Source organism: Lepisma saccharinum, chromosome 11 (assembly GCF_977018435.1).
Source record: "Lepisma saccharinum chromosome 11, izLepSacc3.1, whole genome shotgun sequence".
NCBI classification, from domain to species: domain Eukaryota; kingdom Metazoa; phylum Arthropoda; class Insecta; order Zygentoma; family Lepismatidae; genus Lepisma; species Lepisma saccharinum.
Genome location: NC_139239.1, coordinates 46,213,719 through 46,235,102, shown reverse-complemented (window position 1 = coordinate 46,235,102; position 21,384 = coordinate 46,213,719). Strand labels below are relative to the sequence as shown.

Below are 21,384 nucleotides of genomic sequence, written 5' to 3'. Positions count from 1 at the left end.
GTCGATTGGTTCCTGGACAATCTGCAAGTGGATGGTTATTTTGCTGTGAAAATCATCTTCAGTGACGAGGTGCATTTTCATCTGGATGGGTATGTAAACAAGCAGAACTGTCTCATTTGGGCACGGAAAACCCTCGTGTTATTGAAGAAAAGCCGATTTATTCCCAACGACTCTGTGTGGTGTGCACTTATGTGTGGTGGAATTATTGGGCCGTACTTCTTCGAAAACGAGTCCGGAAGTGCATTAACTGTCAATGGTGTACGTTATCGCGAGATGATATCAGCATTTTTGTGGCCTCAAGTGGCCATGAACTTTGGCTTTGATGTTGATGAGATGTTCCTCCTGCAGGATGGTGTCACGTGTCATGCGACACGCGAAACCATTGAGTTGTTACAGCAAAAATTTCATGGGCGGCTGATTTCGCACAACAGTGATCACAATTGGCCACCAAGGTCATGTGATCTTAAACCGTGTGACTTTCATCTCTGGGGATTTGTGAAGTCCAAGGTTTACAGCAAATGCATACCAACCATTCATGAACTTAAAGAAGAAATCCGACGTGTTATCGCAACAATTGATCCACAAGTTTGCAAAAAATGTGATTGCAAATTTTGTCAAAAGATTGCACGAGTGTCATATGAGACGTGGAGGACATTTGCTGGATATTATTTTCCATATTTAATCGGAGTGTTTACTCTTTCAAAGTATGTCACAACTTCGCCAATTCATGTATAAATAAAGGTTCTTTTTGTAAATTTAAATCCTGCGTTACTTTTGGGACACCCTTTACTTTGTGACCCATTGTCAAATGCAAGTATTAGACGTGTTGTTCATGTTACTTATTTTCTGAAGATATTGAATTTTATTTTATGAATAATATATTAATAACATTAGATAAAATATACAGTGAGTGCTGAAAGTATTCGTACACCGAGTCAGTGTTGAGTAATACCAACTGAATGACGTGATTACACGAAAACAGTATCAAATAGGAGTTTGCACATCGATGTATTAATATCAGCAAAAATTGCAGTACAAAAATTATACAAAGCTGAGACAAAAAATCATGAAAGAAAATAATAGTTTTTCGTAATTACAAAAAGTATTCGTACAGCTGTCTTATTGCACAAAACAAAACAGGAATGTGGTCCCATATCTCAACTAATATTTCATTGGATATCCCTTGGCACTGATCACTGCCTGAAGTCTTTTTGGCATAGATTCCACAAAGTTTGAAGTGACGGCAGGTGAGATAGAATCCCATTCCTCCTACAGAGCCTTTGCATATCTACCATGTTTTAGATTTCCCTTTGCCATACCTTCTCAAGAATACTCCACAGGTGCTCAATAGGGTTCATGTCAAGTGGTTGGGAAGGTGTTTGGAGCTGTTTCCGCACATTGTACAGGAGCCACAATCTGATATTGCCAGCCATATACTTTGGACTGTTGTCTTGTTGGAACACAAAATTGCCACCTAGAACCATTTTCTCAGCACTAGCATGAATGTTCTTCTTGAATATGTCAATATACATTCTGTGTTCCATTGTGCCCTCTATGAAATGAAGACTGCAGACCCCAGCTACACTCATACATCCCCTTACAACTTTGGAACCACTTCCATGTTTGACAGTAGGTGTGAAGTTCTTAGGATCTAGTTCTGTGTGTTTCATTCTCGATACCATATATCTTCCATCCGATCCGAATAAGTTATATTTGCTTTCATCGGTAAATAAAACCTGCTTCCAAAACATGTGATTTATTTTGGTTAGCAGGAAAGTGCATGTGTTTCTTTCTGTTAGTTGGATTGACCCAAAATTTCTTATGAGGTACCCGACCATGATATACCCTTCGTTTTTGCATACAGTCCTCATTGTGCTTGCAGATAAATTCACGCCTTGGTTTCCAAGTTCTGCAGCTATCGTCGGAGCACTCGTACTGGGGGTTTTGTTTGATGCTACGCACTATGAAATGCTTGTCCTGGTCACTGAGCACCTGTGGTCGCCCACTTCTAAGTTTGTTCTTCACCGTTTTTCTCTCTCCAAAGCTGCCAGTTATCGTCTGAATGGTTGGCCAGGGTCTGTTGATAAGTTTGGCAATTTATCATAAACTTTTACACTGATTATGCAATTTAATAATTAGGTTTCACTCACTTTCCGTTGCCTCTTTCACTTTGCTGCCCATTTTGACTGTGCCGCACGGTGGCACTCTTCCGTTGCATTTGGTTGCAGCAATTGCCGATTAGCAGCACTGATGTGCTGTGTGCACAGGTGAAAACAGAAGACTTGCTACTCTCCATACTACAGTAACCTTTTTCTTCCAAAGTTCCTGGGTGTACGAATACTTTTTGTACGTGTTGCTTGCAGTTTGTGTATGAATTAATGTTAAGATCCATTTTGTGACAGGATAGATAAATCGATGTGTTTGTATTTTTGGGGTTTGGTGATCTTTACATGTTATATTCACCTTTTCCACCTGCTTTGATGCAAATACTTTCTGCACTTTTTGTTGTACCTGCACATTGTGTAAAACTTGTCACTTTCGTCACAATTAATCTGTGTTACACAAGCTCTCACATAGGATAATGGTTAGCACTCTCACGGTGTAAGTTGCCTTAGAGAGATCCAAAATTTCAGTGTCGACCTTGCATCATCAGAACAATTGGGGAACTACTTGAAAGCAATAGTAGTGGAGTCCAGTACTCAAAGCCAAAAAACAGTGGCAATGGGACATAATGAGCTGACTTGCATCAGCCAACAAAAAACTGCATGGCTCTCACCAGGGTTTTTCCACTACAGGGTTTGATGTTCACATTTGCTCGTGTATTTTTTCATATTCAGTCATTTTCTTTCATTGGAGATTTTATAAAGTAATCATAAAATTTTATGTTTAAATGCAAATCAAATATATTTGACAACACAGACATACAGTTGAATCATGATTTTATATTTTCCCACATTATGTATATGAGACTCGAATGCTCCAAATACACATTCTCTCTCTCTCTCTTTCTCTGGCTCTATAATCCTTGGTGGGCCTTGCCCTCCTCCACAATCGGCCTCCATTCCAATCTGTCATCAATTCTTCTCCTCCATTCTTTAATTTTCATCGTCCGCAAGTTTGCAGCGACGTCGTCTATCCATCGAAGTCGTGGTCTGCCCTTTCGTCTTGCATGGTGAAACTTTTCTTTCAACATTCTTCTTGGCATCCGGTCTTCCATCATTCTCTCCACATGCAACAACCACTTTATTCTCTGGGCTTTGACAAATCTCACTATATCCTGGCCTTGAATTAAATCATCTAGCTCTGCATTATATCTTATTCTCCAGTCGTCATCTTCCTTCACAGGTCCATATATCTTTCTTAATATCCTTCTCTCAAATATTCTGAGGGCATTTTTATCTGACAATTTCAAAGTCCAATTCTCTGATCCATAAGTGACACTGGTCGTACCAATGTCTTATAAATTTTAAGCTTTGTATTTCATGTGATCAGTCTATTTCTGAACAACTGCTTATTTGCAAGATTGCCTGCCTATATTCTTTCCTTTATTACTTCACTCATATCATCATCATTATATACCATTGTCCCTAGATATTGAAAACAAGGGACTCCCTCAAACTTATTCTCTTCAATTGTCAGATCTTGAGGTGCTCTTCTGATCTCAGAGTTGGACATTCTCGTGTACTTTGCCTTTTTTTCATTTACAGTAAGTCCCATTTTTACTGCTTCTCTTTTCATTTGTTCATAAATTTGTTTAAGTGTACTTATTGTTCTAGAAATGATTGTAATATGATCTGCATATGCACAGAGTTGACTGGACTTTCCAAATATTATTCCCTTTTGGTCAACTAAGTTTATTAATTTGTGCAATGCTAGATTAAATAATACTGCCGAAAGGCCATCCCCTTGTTTCACTACTGTGTTGAATTCAAATTCTTCACTCAGTTTACTACAAACTTTCACTCTTGCCTTAGTACCTCTCATAGTCATTCTTATTATTTTGAGGGGAATATTATACTCCTCAAGTACCTTAAACAGTTCATTCCGATTAACACTGTCAAAAGCCTGCCTCAAGTCAGCAAATAAAAAATGCAAATGCACGTCATGTTCATAAAACTTCTCCATCATCTGTCTAATAATAAAAATCTGATCAGTAGTGCTTCTGCCAGGGTGAAATCCACATTGGTACTCTCCCAGTATATCTTCTGTGTAACATTTTATTCTATTAGGTCAGTCAAAAAGTAAATGCAATATATTTTTTTTCACAACAATAGAAAACTTACACTGATATAATTTTCCAACATAGTCCCCCTGCACTTCAATACCCTTGGTCCAACGTGCCACAAGCTTTCCGATACCCTGAGAAAAAAAGATTTTCTGTTTAGCAGCAAGCCACGTATGCACCGCTTCCTCCACCTGTTGATCTGTGTCGAATCTACGGCCTCTTAAAGCATCTTTAAGTGGAATGAACAGATGGTAATCTGACGGGGTGAGATTGGGACTGTATGCAGGATGCTCTAACACCTCGAAGCCCAGATTCTGAAGAGTTTGAGCGGTGTTGGCGGTGGTATGGGGACACGTGTTGTCATGCAACAAAAGAATGCCTTCCGACAACCATCCTCATTGTTTGCTTCGAATTGCAGGCTTCAACTTGTTGGAAAGCATATCACTGCATCATTCACTGTTTATTGCTGTCCCCTTTTCCACATAATCTTTCATAATTACCCCTTCTGAGTCCCAAAAAAGTATGAGCATCACTTTTCCTGCAGAGTGTTAACGCTTGACTTTTTTTTTCACTGGAGATTCAGGGTGTTTCCATTCCATGCTCTGGCGTTTGCTCTCAGGTTCGAAGTGATGGATCCATGTTTCATCTCCAGTGATGATTCGTTTTAAAAAGGCTTCACCTTCGTTAGCATGTTTGTCCAATAATAGCTGACAGATTCTCACACGATTTTGCTCGTTCTCGTCAGTGAGTTCTTTAGGGACCCATTTTGCACAGACTTTATGAAAGTTGAGCCTGTTATGGATAATTTCATATGCAGAACCATGACTAACGTGCATATGGTTTGCCACTTCATCAACAGTCACTCGTCGGTTATTCAGAACCAGCTCACGGACTTGCTCAATGTTGTCATCAGTAGTGGATGTGGCTGGACGGCCTGCTCTTTCCTCATCCTTCACACTTGTTCGACCGCTTTTGAACTTTTCAATCCACTGTTAAACACTTTGCAGCGGTAAAAAAAAAAAATTGTCACCGTATTGTGCTGAAAGTCTTCTATGGATTTCAGCTCCTGGTACACCTTCAGACCACAAAAAAAACTAATTACAGAATGCTGTGTTCTTCAAGTTTAATAAGTTCTATTATCACTTCATCCTCACCTGGAGCTCTATTATTACTCATTTTCTTCATGACAAATTCAAATTCTTCAATTCTAGGTACTTGTACCTCATGATCATCCCTATTTCCTATATTCCTATTATACTGCCCAAATCTCTTTAAGTGCTCTGATTCTCTTCTACAATTACCAGTGGTGTAGCATGGGCATTTCGGGTGGGAACGCCAAGTCCGAAGGAAGGGTCAGCCCTTTTTTTGCTTAACAATTTACTTATGGAATTAGTCGCCACAGGTATTTTATTTGCCTGAAGTCAGCTGGGTTTTCAATAAAGCATTATCATCCATGCATGTTTTTGCTAGAAAATGAGATGCCTCACTATGCAACAAATGTTATGAACTCTGGTGTTTTATACCTTTCGGCATGACTCAAATCATTATAAAACCTACCTGAATCGCAAGCGCCTCTGCACAACAGTAGACGTTATTGTTGTGGATGATCCAACTACTGATTGATTTGGTTTATTTTACTTCGCTTTTCCACCATTTTTGGTTAATCGCGAATATGAATATGAGTGATGATATTAATGAAGGGACACCCGTGCTCACGCCGGGATTTGAATCAGGGGCCTCTGTCGACTTGGCGCGCTGTGCAAGACACTCTGAGTCCTGACACGGAGGTGAGCGGATGATCCAACTATCGTACACTCTACTAACATAACAGTGCCGAGTAGTAATTCAGACCACTGTTTATTACGTCTTGAGAATGCTGATAAACATTTTAAAATAATTTTGTCCAGAGACAATTCGATGTTAAGAGTTTTCAAATGAATGCTAAACATTTCCATTGACACAATATTAACCAGTTACATAATAACGAAAAAATAATAAACCGCAAAACTATTTTTTTTTTTTTATTATTAAGTGGTAGAGCAGCCACAGGCTGAACTTCTACCACGAGGACTTCACCAACTTATTTGACAAAAACTGTGTTGATCTTTTAGTTTTTAATGCACATCGCTGTTCGTGCGATAAATTATACAATGCAGTGGCCATTAAGAAGTGCTATATTTCAGTTTGGTAAAGTTACGTCAGTCAATATTGCGTATTGTAGCAACACATAGCACGAGCGCAAGAACCGGGTAGGAATTCTACCGCTGTCGTCTGCTTCAGAAGGCAGGAAGGGTCACATGAACCAATCACGTAGCCCTCTGCTCCATACGCTGGCGTAAGAGAGAGCATTTGGGCACGTGCTTTAGAGATTCCAAGTTTTTCCTCCAGAAAGCAGCAAGGAATATAGGGTCCTGTACGCCGAACCTGCTCGGCGTCCGGCCAGGAAAGGCATTGAAAAAAAATGCTAGAACGAGTGTTGTTAGTGGAGCGTTGCAAGCGGATCGCGAAAAATAGCTATTATAATGCCATGAAAGTCAGACATATATGAAATTTGTCAAGATTTACTTTATATTGACAGCATTTACGCATTTTTGAAATTTTAAACCTGGGAACGCCGGGCGTACGGGCGTACTATAACGCTACGCCACTGACAATTACTACCTCATTCTTATCCTTACATCCTCCTATTCTTGGCTCAAATCCTATTCTCATTCTATCTATTGCTCTAGAATTTTCTTATTTCACTTTGTTGATTTAGTTCTTCTATTTCTTGCATCTTCTTTCTATACATCATTTTTTTTCTTTTGTTTGCATACTCTATGTGCTTTCCTTCTTAATTCCTCATACCTCTCAGCATTACTTCGAGTTTCCCTCTGTAATATTCTCTCTCTGGCTTTATTCTTCTCATCTATAACCTGTCTGCACTCTTCATCAAACCACTCGTTCCTTTTAGTTTTCTCTTCTCCAAAAGTTTCTTGTGCTACCTCCTTTATCACTCCTCCTATTATTTATCATTCTTCCTCAACCACTCGAAGTCTGTTATTCTCTTTCTCCTTCAGTTTACTCTGTACCTTACGTACATATTCACTAATAACTTCTTTCATTTTTTTCATATTCCACTTCTTTCTCTTGGCCATCTCGTTTCTTTGCACCGCTATCAATTTTTCCCTCATTCCAACTTTTACCAGGTAGTGGTCACTATCACAATTGGGTCCTTTGCGGCTTCTCACATCAATAATTGATGAGGCATGACTTGCATTAACCAGTATATGATCAATCTGGCTTATTGTTCCGTTAGTGCCTTCCATATTCCTAAGTGAATTATTTTATGTTCGAAAGAGGTACTTGTTATGATCATGTTTTTCCTGACAAGAAACTGGCAAAGAAGGTTCCCATTCTCATTGCTCTCCGCATGAAGAGCAAACCTTTGCTGATACTCGTCCTTTCCTATCTAAGCATTAAAGTCGCCCAGTACGGTTAGCATATCATACTTTTGGATCTTTCCACATGCTTGTTCTAGATTGTCATAGAACTCTTCTTTCTCCTTCTCATCTTTATCTTCTGTCGGCACATGTGCATTTATAATTGTTATGTTTCTAAATCTTCCTCTCAACCATATTCTACACATCCTTTGATTAATTCCTTCAAATTCCAGAAGACTTTTTCTCATCTTTTTGGTTATTATAAAGCCTACACCGAATTGTCCGGTCCTCCTGTCTGGTCCACTGTAAAGTAATGTGTTAGTGCCTATTTTGCTTAATTGTGTCTAAACATGCCTATTCTGCCATTTTTTATAACCAGGTTTTTTATGCATCTTTAGCTTTCCCTACATTGAAGAAGGTAAGCCGTTGTTTACATTGAACAGACTGAAATCTGGTATTCGCCAGATTTGAAAGTTTCAAGGGATGTCAGATCTTTGGAAATACCAAATGTCCTTGAATCAGGGTAAGCAAACTGGACAACCTGTTGGTGATTCATACTTGGACAAAACAACACTAACCCACCCCTGCCTTTTTCCACCTTAAAGCCTCTAGGAGTCAACCAATACTCATCTGCTCATCTGCTTTGTTGAGCATGTGAAAGGAGGTAGGCAGTTATGTGTGGAGATATCGTGTTCATGTATTTAAAAATGCCAAAGCGCAAGGTGGCCAGATGCACATTAATCAAAAAATGGATTGCTGCAGAAGGTTGTTTTACTGCTGACTGAAAACTTGATTTGAGTTCTTTAGCGCCGCTTTTCTCCACGTTTGGCTAATCGCACCAGTAAGGATGAGTGATATGATGAAATTGATGAAGAGACATTCACAAGGAACACCCATGCACATGCTGCGATTCCAACCTGAGACCCCTGGGTTGTAGCCTTGTTGTACTAACCACTGCCATGGAGGTAGCCCCCACACGGAAAAGTAATTTTCTGTCAAGCTTGTATGAAGCAGACATTTTTAACTATTAAATTACTTTACAAATAAACATTTTTTTCACATGGGAAATACCACATGTACCTAGGTACTACTTATGTTTAGTTTTATGTAATGGACTTGTTCTCTGAACTGCTCACGTATAATTTCCTTCTCCTCTGAACATCTTTTAATACCTCTGTACACCTCTCGTTATTCAGGAACAAGGATAAATGGTGAAGAATGCACACTGTGACGAGCCTTCATCTTACATTACCTCAGTTCTGAATATAACAATGCTAAGTTGCTGACCCCTGTGGCGGAGTGGTTAGCACATCGTGCTATGATGCCAGGGGTCCTGGGTTCGAATCCCGGCCTGGGCATGGATGTGTTTCAATGTCCATTCATCAATTTCATCATATCATCACTCATCCCCATCTTCGCAAATTAGCCAAAAATGGCACAAAAAGCGAAGTAAAATAAAGCAAATCAATCAATCAATCAACAATACTAAGTTACGTGAAAAGCTTCGTTTAGTAGCCTTGTATTGAATATGGAGAATTACACTAAACAGCGAGTCTTGGGGTTAGTTGCAGGGATGCCATCCGCTCTGCTCCTATGCTCACTCACTTCCAGCACTGGCACTAAGTCAAACGATATTATTTATTCTAAAATTTTATGAGCATATACAGATAAACAGCTCATCTACTCTTGCAAAAAATGCAAGTAAAATACATTCAAATAAATAAATTAACCAGGCTGTGTTATCCTAGCTTCCCTGCAAATGAGGATTTGATTCAAACTATTGTCAATTGTTTGTGAAGCATATGTGCACAATTAGTACAGTGGATAACAGAAATGAATTTTTTCAGAGAAATTTTAATTGGAACATGCTTTAAAATATTTTTTTGTTAAAATGGTGCAAATCATTTATTCATCACTTGAGAACAATTATTCATGTAACAATCGTTATCACAAGTTATTTTTGTGAGAATTACTTTAACCAATGATTCCCTGAAATTTGTGAATGGTTAGCGCACGTTTATATGTAAACTGGAATGGTAATACAGTATGCATGTGCATTGGAAGTAGAAAATGCGTATTTTAATGTCTTTTTATATTGGGTACCTATTTTAGTGCCTATTTGCCTGCCTAGTTGAGAGGTTTTTAATGCCTATAAATCCGCACCCTAGTTATTAGAAACTCCTTATAAAAATCATGCGTGTAATGGTTAAATTTAATTATCAAACATTGTATGACAACTGTTCTATAATATTAGTAATCTTTCTTTTGGTCTTTTCGCAGCCTTGTGCACGACCCTAGTATAAATGAGATTTCCCAGCGCAAATGTAAACAGTGCCAAAGAACAGTGCATGTGGAAACATCAATAGAAAATCATGATGATGATGACAATATCCAATGTGAGAGCTGCCAAAGGGGAGTGCTTTTACAAGCTCACCGTGGACAAGAGTTTCATGTTCGCCCAGGACAAGGTCCTTTTATTTGTCCAATCTGCAACAAAGAATTCCCACATAATACTGCAATAAATAGACACTATAGAATTCATAGTGGTGAACGTCCTTATAAATGTCAGTATTGTGAAAAGTGCTTTCCAGACACTAGTGACCTGAAACGACATGTTAGAATTCATACTGGAGATCGTCCTTTCAAGTGTCCTCATTGCGACAAGTCGTTCACTCAAAATTCTAGTCGGAAGAAACACATCAGGATTCACACAGGAGATCGTCCTTACAAGTGTCGATATTGTGAAAAGGCATTCTTTGGACACAGCGACCTTGTACTACATACAAGAACTCACACTGGGGACCGTCCTTACAAGTGCCAGTATTGTGAGAAAGCATTTTCTGGTCATAGTGATTTAAATAGACATACAAAGGTTCACATAGGAGACAGGCCTTTCAAATGCCAACAGTGCGACAAGTCATTTGCTCGCAATACTGATCTCAATGTTCACACAAGAATCCATACTGGTGATAGGCCCTTCAGATGTAACATATGCGACACCCCATTTTCACGTCATAGTGATCTCAAAAGGCATGTTAATAATCACATTGGGGATCGTCCATTTAAATGCCCGCATTGCAGCAAAGGTTTTGCCAGGCGTAATGACCTACAAAAGCACATTAGGCGAATGCACAATTCTTCATCGGATGAAGTACAAAACATCAAACAAGAAAATGTTGTCAGCAAGTAATGAAGAACAGGTAATGACATTTTTCATTTAAAAGTTTTGAATTACTAAAACAAATTTAATTGTTTGTAAATGTTTTATTATGAACTAGTAAGTTTCAGAATTATATTACTCTTCATATTAAAACTGTGTATTCAGCATTTTGTTATCCTCTGGGTGATATATAAATCAACTCTTAGAAAAGTTTCCAGCCTGCTTAGGAAGATTTCACAGCAGAGCAAAAATGACATGCAACTTGAGGACTGACCAACTGACTGAAGACTAGTGTAATGTATCATGCCACTACTGTGTGAAATGTTGTAGTTGATAGATTTGTTCCCAAATGGCATGTGTTGCATTCAATATTGGGATTTTTAAGGGCAAGTTTGTCGGTGAGGGTAAAATCCCTCCTGTCCCCCAGGATTTCATCTGACACAGAAAGAGAAAAAGCCACAAGTAAGTGCTTCCTCAAGAGTCTTTGTGTAATACCGTATCATACCCATGGTATTGGGTAAGAAGTATAAAGTCTTAGCATAGCAGGAAGCAGAGAAAGGAATGCGGAATAAGCAATTAGGCAAATGTTAGGTGAGTGACTTGGGAGACGGGTATGGAATGAGCGTTGGAATACGGTGGACTGTTGGCAGTTGGCGAGAATACGAGAGAAAGAGTAAGGTTTGTGGATTGTGAGAGAGAAGCAAAGTGGAGAACGAATATTGGACGATGGTGTGTGATTGAATCAATGTCTGACAGGGAGGTCAGACAAGTAACATTTGAGAGGACAAGTGTAGGAACAATCTTCATCTATTTGTAAGGAAAGTAATATCCTTTTCTAAACCAATCCATATCGGTTCAGTCATGGAGACTATAAAACCGATATCTAACTTAAGTTAATTTCTATCACCATTCCTTTAAATGTAACCTTTCGCATACATTATACTTTAGGCTAAGCGAGTGATAACCATCTGAGAGATGAATGAGAAATAACTACATCACCCAATTCAATCTAGAGGTTCTTAGTTCGATCCCAACACAGTCTTAGAGTTGTGTTATGTGGTGGAGGCTGCTCTGGGTTTCTCATCCATTTTCGCAAATGTGATGAGAAAACATTGCAGTACTTGGAATACTGCGTTTTTCATCTATTTCATCCCAAAATATGATGAAAATAATAGAGCCTTCTAGCTTTTCAAATTACATATGTGGGATATGGCACCGGAATTTTCATTTGTTAGCTCTTCACGTTATACTAATTACAATTTGTTACAAGAATGAAAAGAAAACAAAAGGTAGGCCTAGCAATATGCTACGCTGTAAGGCACAAATAAATAAGATTAAGTTATGGTTTCAACTAGGTTATTTGGTGATTGATTGGTGGAATAATGAGAATTTACATTAGGATGTTGCATAAAGGTTGGTTCACTATTTCAAAGATTTGTTCAGTACTGTCGTCACTCTGTTACTCGATTGCTGAATCTAACTTATCAAATTTCCGGGAGAGTAAACAATTGCTAATAATGTCCTGTCAAAGCCATGGGGGATGAGAAATCATGCTTGTCCGCGTTGGGCTGGCACTATGGTATAAGGAGCGTCCGTCATTCCGTGTGGCGGAAGGTTCGATATTGGACTTCAGGGAGGCCCATTCCATTCAAAATGTGGCCGGCCCCTGGACGTTTCCCTATCACTTCGCTCCTGGTAGCGCGGGAACCCAGTACCCTGGCTGTGACAGATCTACCATCTGGAAAATTTCCAGAATTTAATGTAATCTTGAACAGTGACAATTAAAACTTGCAGTAGTCCCAGAACGTAAAATTTAGGATTTTTTTTTTTTTTACATGACCTTTGGTATGAAAATAATCATAACGTCGTCTATAAGTGTTAAAATAATGCAGGAATCTACAGGAATTTTGTAAACGAAATTTTTATCTCTTTCTTGATGTTTCTGTGCATTTCATTCAGACTGTGATTATGCTTACCCTTAACATATTAACTAACTAAAAACCTGGATTAAAAGTGAATATTAAAGTTATAGCATGAACTAGGAAAATAAATTAGAGTTTATTGACTCTGGACTCAGTGGCACTATGGTGTATTTCAACAAGTCATAGCAGAGAGTATGCTTGTCTGAGTCAATATTTTCTTTTTTTGTTATTATTATTAAGTAAAGTTCCTTAAGAGTTTCAATTTAAATTTCGTTTAAAACTGACCGTAACTTGTAATGATCTAGAATGCATGAGCTATAACTGTTAAGATTATTGCAACAAGGATATTAAATTTTAATAAATATAGTTTTGGGAATGAACAAGGTCCCGCGGACGACTCATTTATATTCATTATGACTGAAGTCTCCTAGCACCTCAAGAAGGGAGCTTAGATTAAGGAGATAGTCGAGGAATTCACGAGTCAGTCGCTTATGTTACCTTAACTAAGGAATAAATTGTTTTATTACTAAAGTTAATGTTACTATGTAAACAAAGGAAACTCCAATTTTACCTGCTCGTTAATTACATATTCTAGTTTAGGAATAATAAGAAGCGCTTTTGGTTATATACGGTTATGTACACAGAGGTACCCGTGTCAAAGGAATGACACCATCATTGTAGCGCAATGACCACCGTCATTGTAGCGCAATGACGATTAGTAGTTTAAAGCACCATAGTTAGGCGTAAGCCAACGTAATAGAATAGCTAGAAAAATTACGAAGGCGATATTCAAGATGCTGAGTTTTTCACATATTAACAAGATTCTTTTGTTATTATTTTTTCTCTAAAATATTGCATTGAATATCAGTCGAATATCTCTCCTTAGCATGTTATAGCTTCCAATGTTAAATACCTTAAAATGCATGTGTAGTTTCTTTTCATATATATAAATATGTTGTTTCAAAACCTTAAAATATAAAAATCGCAATTTCACTTCAAGTTACAGCATTTATTAAAATTAAACAGGTCCTACATATTACTCAAGTGTGCATAAAACAAGTTTTAAGGCATTAGTCTCTCTTAAATTATTTAAATCTCATTATATGCGACAATTTTCTCTTAAGCTGTATAAAATTTATTAGCATATAATTCTTCTGTCACTAAAATTCTGTTCAAGGAAGAAGCAGAAGAAATAATACAAAGAGTAAAAGGTTACTTAGTATGTACATCCCAAGAGAGAGAGGAGGACGAAGAAACGAGAGGAAGTAAGAATAAAATGTAAATAATGAAATTTTCTTCAGCTTTGACTGATCACCAAGGCTGCAAAGAACACTAAATTTATGTGAAATGTTATTGTTTAGCCCTTAATAATTGCACGGCAGTGTAAAACTAGTTATTACCACACTAAAATCATTAGTTAAAACTCGTAGACATCGAAGTTTCATATTTATGAACAACAAGTACAGTTGTATTAATATTATGTATTCACGAATAGTGAACAAAGGGAATTTGATGAATGTAAACAGCGCATAAGAAATTTTCCTCATGTTTCTGTAGGCCTGCAGAGAACTGACGGAAATAATCTTTTGTGAACTACAAAAGATAAATAGTGTAAGTAGATAATAGACTAGTATTTTTTATGAATAAAATGTGTTAAACACATTCGGTACGGAAAATGAGAATTAGATTCTCTATGATTTAGCGTGGTTAGGCAAATAGGGTTTAAACAAGTACACATTTTAATATTTCAATTGTTAAATTTAAGTAACATTTACAATTATAATTTTATTAATTAAATAAATGACAGAAATGTGAGATTATATCAGTTTTATAAGGTTTAAACAACGTTAGAATACAGAGAGCAGTTATAATAAGAGCTGAGTATGCGTACAGCCAGTAAATTATTCAATAAAATGAGTTACAGATCAATAATGACTAAAATAAGTATTGTGATACTAAGAATTATAATATAGATGATAATAATAACGAACACAATAGTGAATATATTGAGTTCTTGGATAAATATAAAACCCATATCTAACTTAAGTTAATTTCTATCGCCATTCCTTTAAATGTAACCTTTCACATACATTATACGTTAGGCTAAGCTAGTGATAACCATCTGAGAGATGAATGAGAAATAACTGCATCACCCAATTCAATCTAGAGGTTCTTGGTTCGATCCCAACGCAGTTTTTAGAGTTGCGTTAAGTGGTTATGTGTTATGATACACTTCTGAATAACCTTCTTGGTAAAGCTCTGCCCTTTGGCTTGTTATGTCACAAAAATTGTCATGTATTAATGCTAAGAGCCTAAACCTAACAGAAAAAGCATTTAGCATGATTTCAGAAGTTGAAAGGCGGTGCTTGATCAAGAAAGGTGTTTGAGAATTGTTCCATCAGTTATACCCTTCCTCTATGGGACTGGTTAACCAAAGCTAATTCTAGGTGGCAGCACAATAGTTGTGTTCTCTCACTTTTGATGGGCAGTGCACATTTTCACCAATTTTTTTCACAACAATTTTAAAAATTACACCATAGAAAAAATTGCCCCTCCATGTTCTCATGTTTCTCTGCATTCAATTTAGGCAAAAAAACGAGACTTACAAAGTTGCGAGGCCAGCATTGCACTCAAAACAGGATACAATGTTGATACATCACTTGCAACAATAGTGGAAGGAACAGCTAGGCTTTGTAATGATCATTCTTCTCTTAAATATCCCTGCTGCCTACGTGAAAGATAAATGAAAGTGGTCTACATGCATATGTGTTCTCATCAAGCTGCACAATAAATATTGATTTGATTTATTTTACTTTGCTTTCCTGCCACTTTTGACTATACCTGCCGCAAAATTAGTTTGGTATTGATGCTTGTGAAGCACGTGTTAAAATCGGGTCTACGTCACTGAGGGAGGGTGGGTTGCTGGCATAGCCAATCAAATCTTCCCAGTGCTTCACCCAAGCCCTGGTTACCTAGCAACAGAAAATGTTTATCTCGGTGTTGCCGCTTATCGGGCGATTCTTCCTGCGATCAGATTTCATGTTGTTGGGAGAAAAAGGAATTCTTCTCAAAGGACAAACGCGGGAGATGGTTTGTTCTGAGTGCAAATAATTTGAGAAAGAGAAAAACAACGGGGGTCCAATCATTTCTGTAAATAAAGTTCTGGACAGGACTGCTGCTGCTTTCGGCGTGTCTAAGAACACTATTGTTACCATAGGGAAAGAAAAATATAATGTGGTAGAAATAAATAAATAAATGCGAGGCTTCAGAATTGGAAACCCCAGGAAAGAAGAGGAATATCAGTAAACGCGTGACAAATTTAGATACCTTTCAGCAAGATGCTATTTGTCGCCATATTTACTCTTATTATAGGAGGAAAGATCATCCCACTGTGGGGAAACTGCGCGTTTCGTTGAAAGATTCGGCATTTTTACAAGGTGGGGAAACATCTTTAAGGACAGTCATAAAATATCTGGGATTAGCATACAAAAAAAAAATAATGGATGCAAAATAAAGTAAAGTATGGAGGCATATGGGGATGTGGAGGTAAAGCTCCACACATTCTCGACCTAGGCCATATTATGGGGGTGATGTGGTTCACCAACCACCTTTACCGCAGGTTTGCTCCAGGTACTCACTTGGGCTGAGTCGACCCCGGAGCCGCTCGGGATATTAGAAAAAGTTCCACAAACCACCGCGGATCTCACGCATGAAAGTCAGATGCCACACCAACTGGACTTTGTGCAATTCAGTTGCGGTATAATTGAAAGACGGGCAGACTTTAACGGGGACTTCGGAAGAAATGATTATTGAAAGTGTATATACAGAATGGATTGAAAAGGTAATCTGTAAACAATGCTCGTTTCGTTAATTTGTTCATGTTGTAAGGGAGATGGAAATGAAGAGAGAAAACAATAACACATTCATCATTGTTATTTCGTTTTCCTCGAAAAACAATAACACATTTCATCATTGTTGTTCCTTTTGATAACAAGTTTTCCTCGACAGAGCGTCAGACGGCTGCACTGCATACCGTACCATACCGCATGATATGGCAACACCGTTTTACTTCAGCTCTCAATACCAAACTAATTTTGCGGCAGGTATAATTGCAAAGATGAGGATGAGTGCTGATATGATGAAATTTATGAAGGGGTGCATGGTTTAAGGGATGACCTTGTGAAAAGGCACCCAAATATCAACCTCACTTCCACAAAGTATACCTCGGTAACTGCAATGTTGCAGACCAAGGAGGCTCTGGCATGTATACCCATGGCCAGCATAATCATCTGTAGGGCTGTGTTTTGTCCTCATATGTACTGAGTGCCCCTTTACAGTTCAACTTTTAACGAGATAAGGATATTTTAATCCTCAGAGAGAGAGATTTTGATTTAGCTACGGTAAGGGGCTTGACCTCGTATAATGTGATTGGTCCAAAATACCCTAAGTGCCGATTCACCCATACTTTTAATTTCAGTCAATCAATCATGATTAAGGGATGCTCGCAAAGAACACCCCCCCAGACTGGAATTCAAGCCAGGACACATGAAAACTATTGCTCCTAAAATTGATTATTTACCAATTTTTTTAATATATAAATTTAAAACTTATATTTGTCAAAATTTACTATAACCTGTAACAATAAGGTAAAAGTATGATATTCAACTTTTCATATTTTTCAATTTATTTATAAAGCCTCTTTTACTTTATTTTCTATAAGACAATTTCAGTTTGGGTTTCCTTTCTATGTGTGCAGTAATTATAAATTCTGATTAATTATTTTGTGCAGATAAGTAAAAATGCATAAATGTAGAAGATTAGATCAGTTTGACAGTAAATTTCAATACTTTGTGTATTGATAATGATTACAAGTAAATAATATGCATAACATAATATTACATACTGAAATGATATATACAGGGTAGGATTCATAAGTAATGAGCCTCACTTTATACTGACGCGTGCGCACCCTGCAGCGCACTCCGGTTGACATGAACGGTGGTGGTGGGTGTTGGCTACGCAGCGCAACGCGTGTCAGTTGGCTCCCAGCTTTCGGAGTGGTAGCATCGGCCTTATACGGTGGTGCGTGACACGGCGAAATGGAAAGTTCGTTAGAGCAACGCTACGCGATCAAATTTTGCATCCGGTTGGGCAAGTCTCCTTCCGAAACGGTCACAATGCTTCAACAGGCGTTTGGGACTGAGTGTCTGTCCTCTTCTCAAGTCAAAAAGTGGCACAAGGCTTTTCGTGAGGGCCGGGAAGAGGTGACTGACGAACCCTGGTATGAACGCCCGTCGTCGGCTCGAACTGACGTGAATGTGCAGCGAGTGCGTGATTTTTTGAACACGGACCGGAGTTTGAGTCTCTACCAAGCAGAAGCCCTGAACTTATCGGAGACAACGGTGCAAATCATTGTTACCAAGGACTTGCACATGCGGAAAGTCTGTGCAAAACTTGTGCCGCGAGTTTTGACTGCAGAACAGAAACAGAACCGAGTACTCCGATGCGAAGAACTGCTGCAATTGTGCGAAGGCGATCCTGCCATTCTCGAAACAGTGATAAGCGGTGACGAAACGTGGACTTTTCAGTACGATCCAGAAACTAAACGACAAAGCGCTCAGTGGCACACCTCAAACTCACCCCGTCCCAAGAAAGCACGGATGAGCAAATCGAAAACGAAGACCATGCTCATCGCCTTTTTCGGAGTGACGGGGATCGTCCACTACGAGTTTGTCCCACCCGGATAGACCGTGAATGCTGCTTACTACCAGGAAGTCCTGAAAAGGCTGAAAAGAAGCGTGGCGCGCAAGCGAAGGGACATCGAGGACAACTGGAAGCTTCACCACGATAACGCCCCCAGCCACACCGCCTTCATCGTCAACGACTACCTGGTCCGAGTCAACGTTCCTGTGGTACCCCAGCCTCCCTACAGTCCGGACTTGTCGCCTCCTGACTTCTTCTTGTTTCCACGCTTAAAATCAGTGCTGAAAGGAAAACGTTTCGACTCCATCGAGGACATCAAAGCAAATGTCAAGGCAGCCCTTGTAGCCATCCCAGAACAATACTTCGGGGATGCCTTTGAGTCATGGAATAGCCGCCTACAGAAGTGCATTGATGCAGGAGGTGCCTATTTTGAAGACTATTAGTCAGTTGTACTGATCAGCTCAATAAATATGTCTTTTTGAACGAAGGCTCATTACTTTTGAATCCTACCCTGTAGTTTCAACTTTGTATTGCAAAATAGCCACCTCATCTCATTATCTGAACTTGTTGATTGGTCGGATCACAACCTCACCACTAGGAATGGTATCAAGATGAGATGAGACACAGCAGACTTAAACTTGTTTCGAATTGTAAATGCCTGTCTCATTCTTGGTCTCGTGTGTATTTGTAAATGTCTTGTTGATGGTCTCGTCTTAATTTATAAACATCTGTCTCCTTCTCGTCTTGGTCTGGTCTCAAAATATATATAACAAACGAAATTTTCACTAGATCACCATACACACTTTCACAGTGTATAGGGGTTATTAAGGCAAAATGTTTCTCAATTACCATTTTTTATGCCTACTTTCGATACTACAAGCTCACAAAAACTGGACATTTTCCTGATAATGTATGCAAATTATGCCATAGATACGCAAGCAATACATATCTTTCTCATTTTCCTGCTTCTTGCCTGTTGAACACAAACAGATGTAGTGGTAGGCGATGCTGTTAATGATTTTATGGCCCATTCTTTCAGAGAAGTCAGACCTTTTGAAAACACATTTTCCCTTCCTGCACACCAAGTCACCCACACCCCCTTCCTCCCACAAACATCTTTCTGCTGCTTTTCTTCATCTGGTGCTGAACTTGTGCCATGTTCATTGTCCCGAAACGACACAAACAGGAAGATTTAGCTGCAGGTGGCTAGACTTTCTGTGTTAATTATTTTATATTTCAGGGTGGATAAAATTGCAAAAGACAAAATTCTACTGTTTGTTCCTTTTCTGGCGTGGGGATAGATGACAAAAGATGCCGTCAGGCGGTTCCTTCCTCACGTACTCAATCCTCATGCTGATAACCTGCAAAGGAGGAATATCACATTTCCTGAAAATTCAGAGAAACATCGAATAGTTAGTCGGTCAATTGATACCATGAAATTCACGTGAAGGTTGGGGTTTTATTGCTTTAGCTTAGATATTTCTATGTTACTCCACAGTTTCAGTCCAAATATGGCTTTGCAATGTGCAGACTTCACATCGAACTTCTCACTCATTTTTCAAGAAACCTCTGCCTCTTTTTGCCCTCCTACTCTGCTGATTTGGTGGACAATTGATGACTGTCAGCTAGTTTGAAGTAGGGTTTGGTCCAGGTGGTGGTTTCGTGGTTAGCTTCTGTAAACAGGAGAAGGTTGGTTCACAGAGTGTTTGTGATCTCATTTTTGTACATCGCGAGTGAAATGTCACGTGTCAAGCTGCCAACTTTCTCTGTAAACAGTGGATCAGGATTGACTGATCGACTAAATGTCCGACACATTATTTAAAAGGGCATTCGACTACCACACAGGAGCCTGGGTTCGACTCCCAGCCTAGTTGATCTCACGTGTGATGAAGAACAAGTCACGTTTCATTTATGGAAAAAAAAAACTAGGTATGTAGTAAAAATTTTTACAGTCGTCTGCATGCTCTAGAAATATTAAGATTTAAAATTCTGCATATCGTTCTGTGATTTTTCTTAATTTAGTCTTCACTTGCAAATGCGGAAGTTCAGGCTAGACATACAAATATAATTAAATCCCAACTTTCATAGCTAATAATAGTTAGTTATACTTAGTTCATTCAAATGAAAAGGTCCATTTTATTCTTTCTGAAAAAAACGTTTTATGTGAGACAGTAACTTCATGTGTTTTCTATACCCACAGGTATATGTGACGTTTTAGTAATGAGGCATCTGTGCATGCGCAAGTGTGTCCAGGTAGCACGTGTCCGTTATCTAATCACCTTCACTTTCTTCCCCCCAGGTGGAAAGCTGTGTTGAACAATGGAGCTGCCATTAAGGGACGTGTCCAAGGAAGAACAGCAGGGTGTCATTCGGTTTCTTCATGCTGATGGAGTACATTCAGCGGACATTCATAGAAGATTGAAAGTTGTGTATGAAAAATGTGTATCGGACCAAACAGTGAGAAAATGGTGTAGGCATTTTTGTGGTGGACGAAACACATTGAAAGACGATGCTCGTCCGGGACAGTTGAAAAATTGCATTCCTGATTGAACAGTGGGTGCCAAAGTGTTTGTCAGAGGAACAAAAAATATGCAGAATGGGAATGTCATTGGCTCATTTGATGCGATACAGGAATGAAGGTGAGGACTTTATCAGCAAAATCATTGCTGGAGATGAATCCATCTGCCCATATTACCAGCCAGAATCAAGGAGAGACAGTATGGAATGGAAGCATACAGGATCACCAAAACCAAAGAAAAGCAAGTCACAACCTATAAGTCGGCAAACTTATGAAGACCGTATTTTTCGATGACCAAGGTCCACTGCTAGTGGATTTTCTTCCAGAGGGACACACAATTAACGCAAACACGTACTGTGAAAAACTGCATCGTCTACGGACATCAATCAAGAATAAGCATCGAGGAAAACTCAGCAAAGGCATCATTTTACTCC

At 38.7% G+C, this 21,384-nt stretch overlaps 2 protein-coding genes across 5 annotated transcripts in view; both read left to right on the top strand.

Moving 5' to 3' along the window:
- LOC145994767 (uncharacterized) overlaps nucleotides 1-21,384 on the top strand; it is a 40,571-nt gene that overhangs the window by 12,564 nt on the left and 6,623 nt on the right. For 3 of the 4 annotated variants that reach the window (XM_083131014.1, XM_083131017.1, XM_083131016.1), the window contains exon 3: nucleotides 9,928-10,945. In XM_083131014.1, coding sequence (XP_082987140.1) covers nucleotides 9,928-10,837 — 910 coding nt within the window. In that variant the 3' untranslated portion in view covers nucleotides 10,838-10,945. Of the gene's footprint in view, nucleotides 1-9,927; nucleotides 10,946-21,384 lie in introns of those variants that run through there. The other variant, XM_083131015.1, reaches the window with a different exon arrangement.
- LOC145995012 (protein GVQW3-like) lies at nucleotides 17,829-18,476 on the top strand. Its single transcript, XM_083131545.1, has one exon. It carries the CDS (start codon nucleotides 17,829-17,831, stop codon nucleotides 18,474-18,476), a length of 648 nt encoding a protein of 215 aa, XP_082987671.1.

Coding starts and splice junctions, on each gene's coding strand:
- LOC145995012 (XM_083131545.1), top strand. CDS start 17,829: ATGGAAAGTTCGTTAGAGCAACGCTACGCGATCAAATTTTGCATCCGG.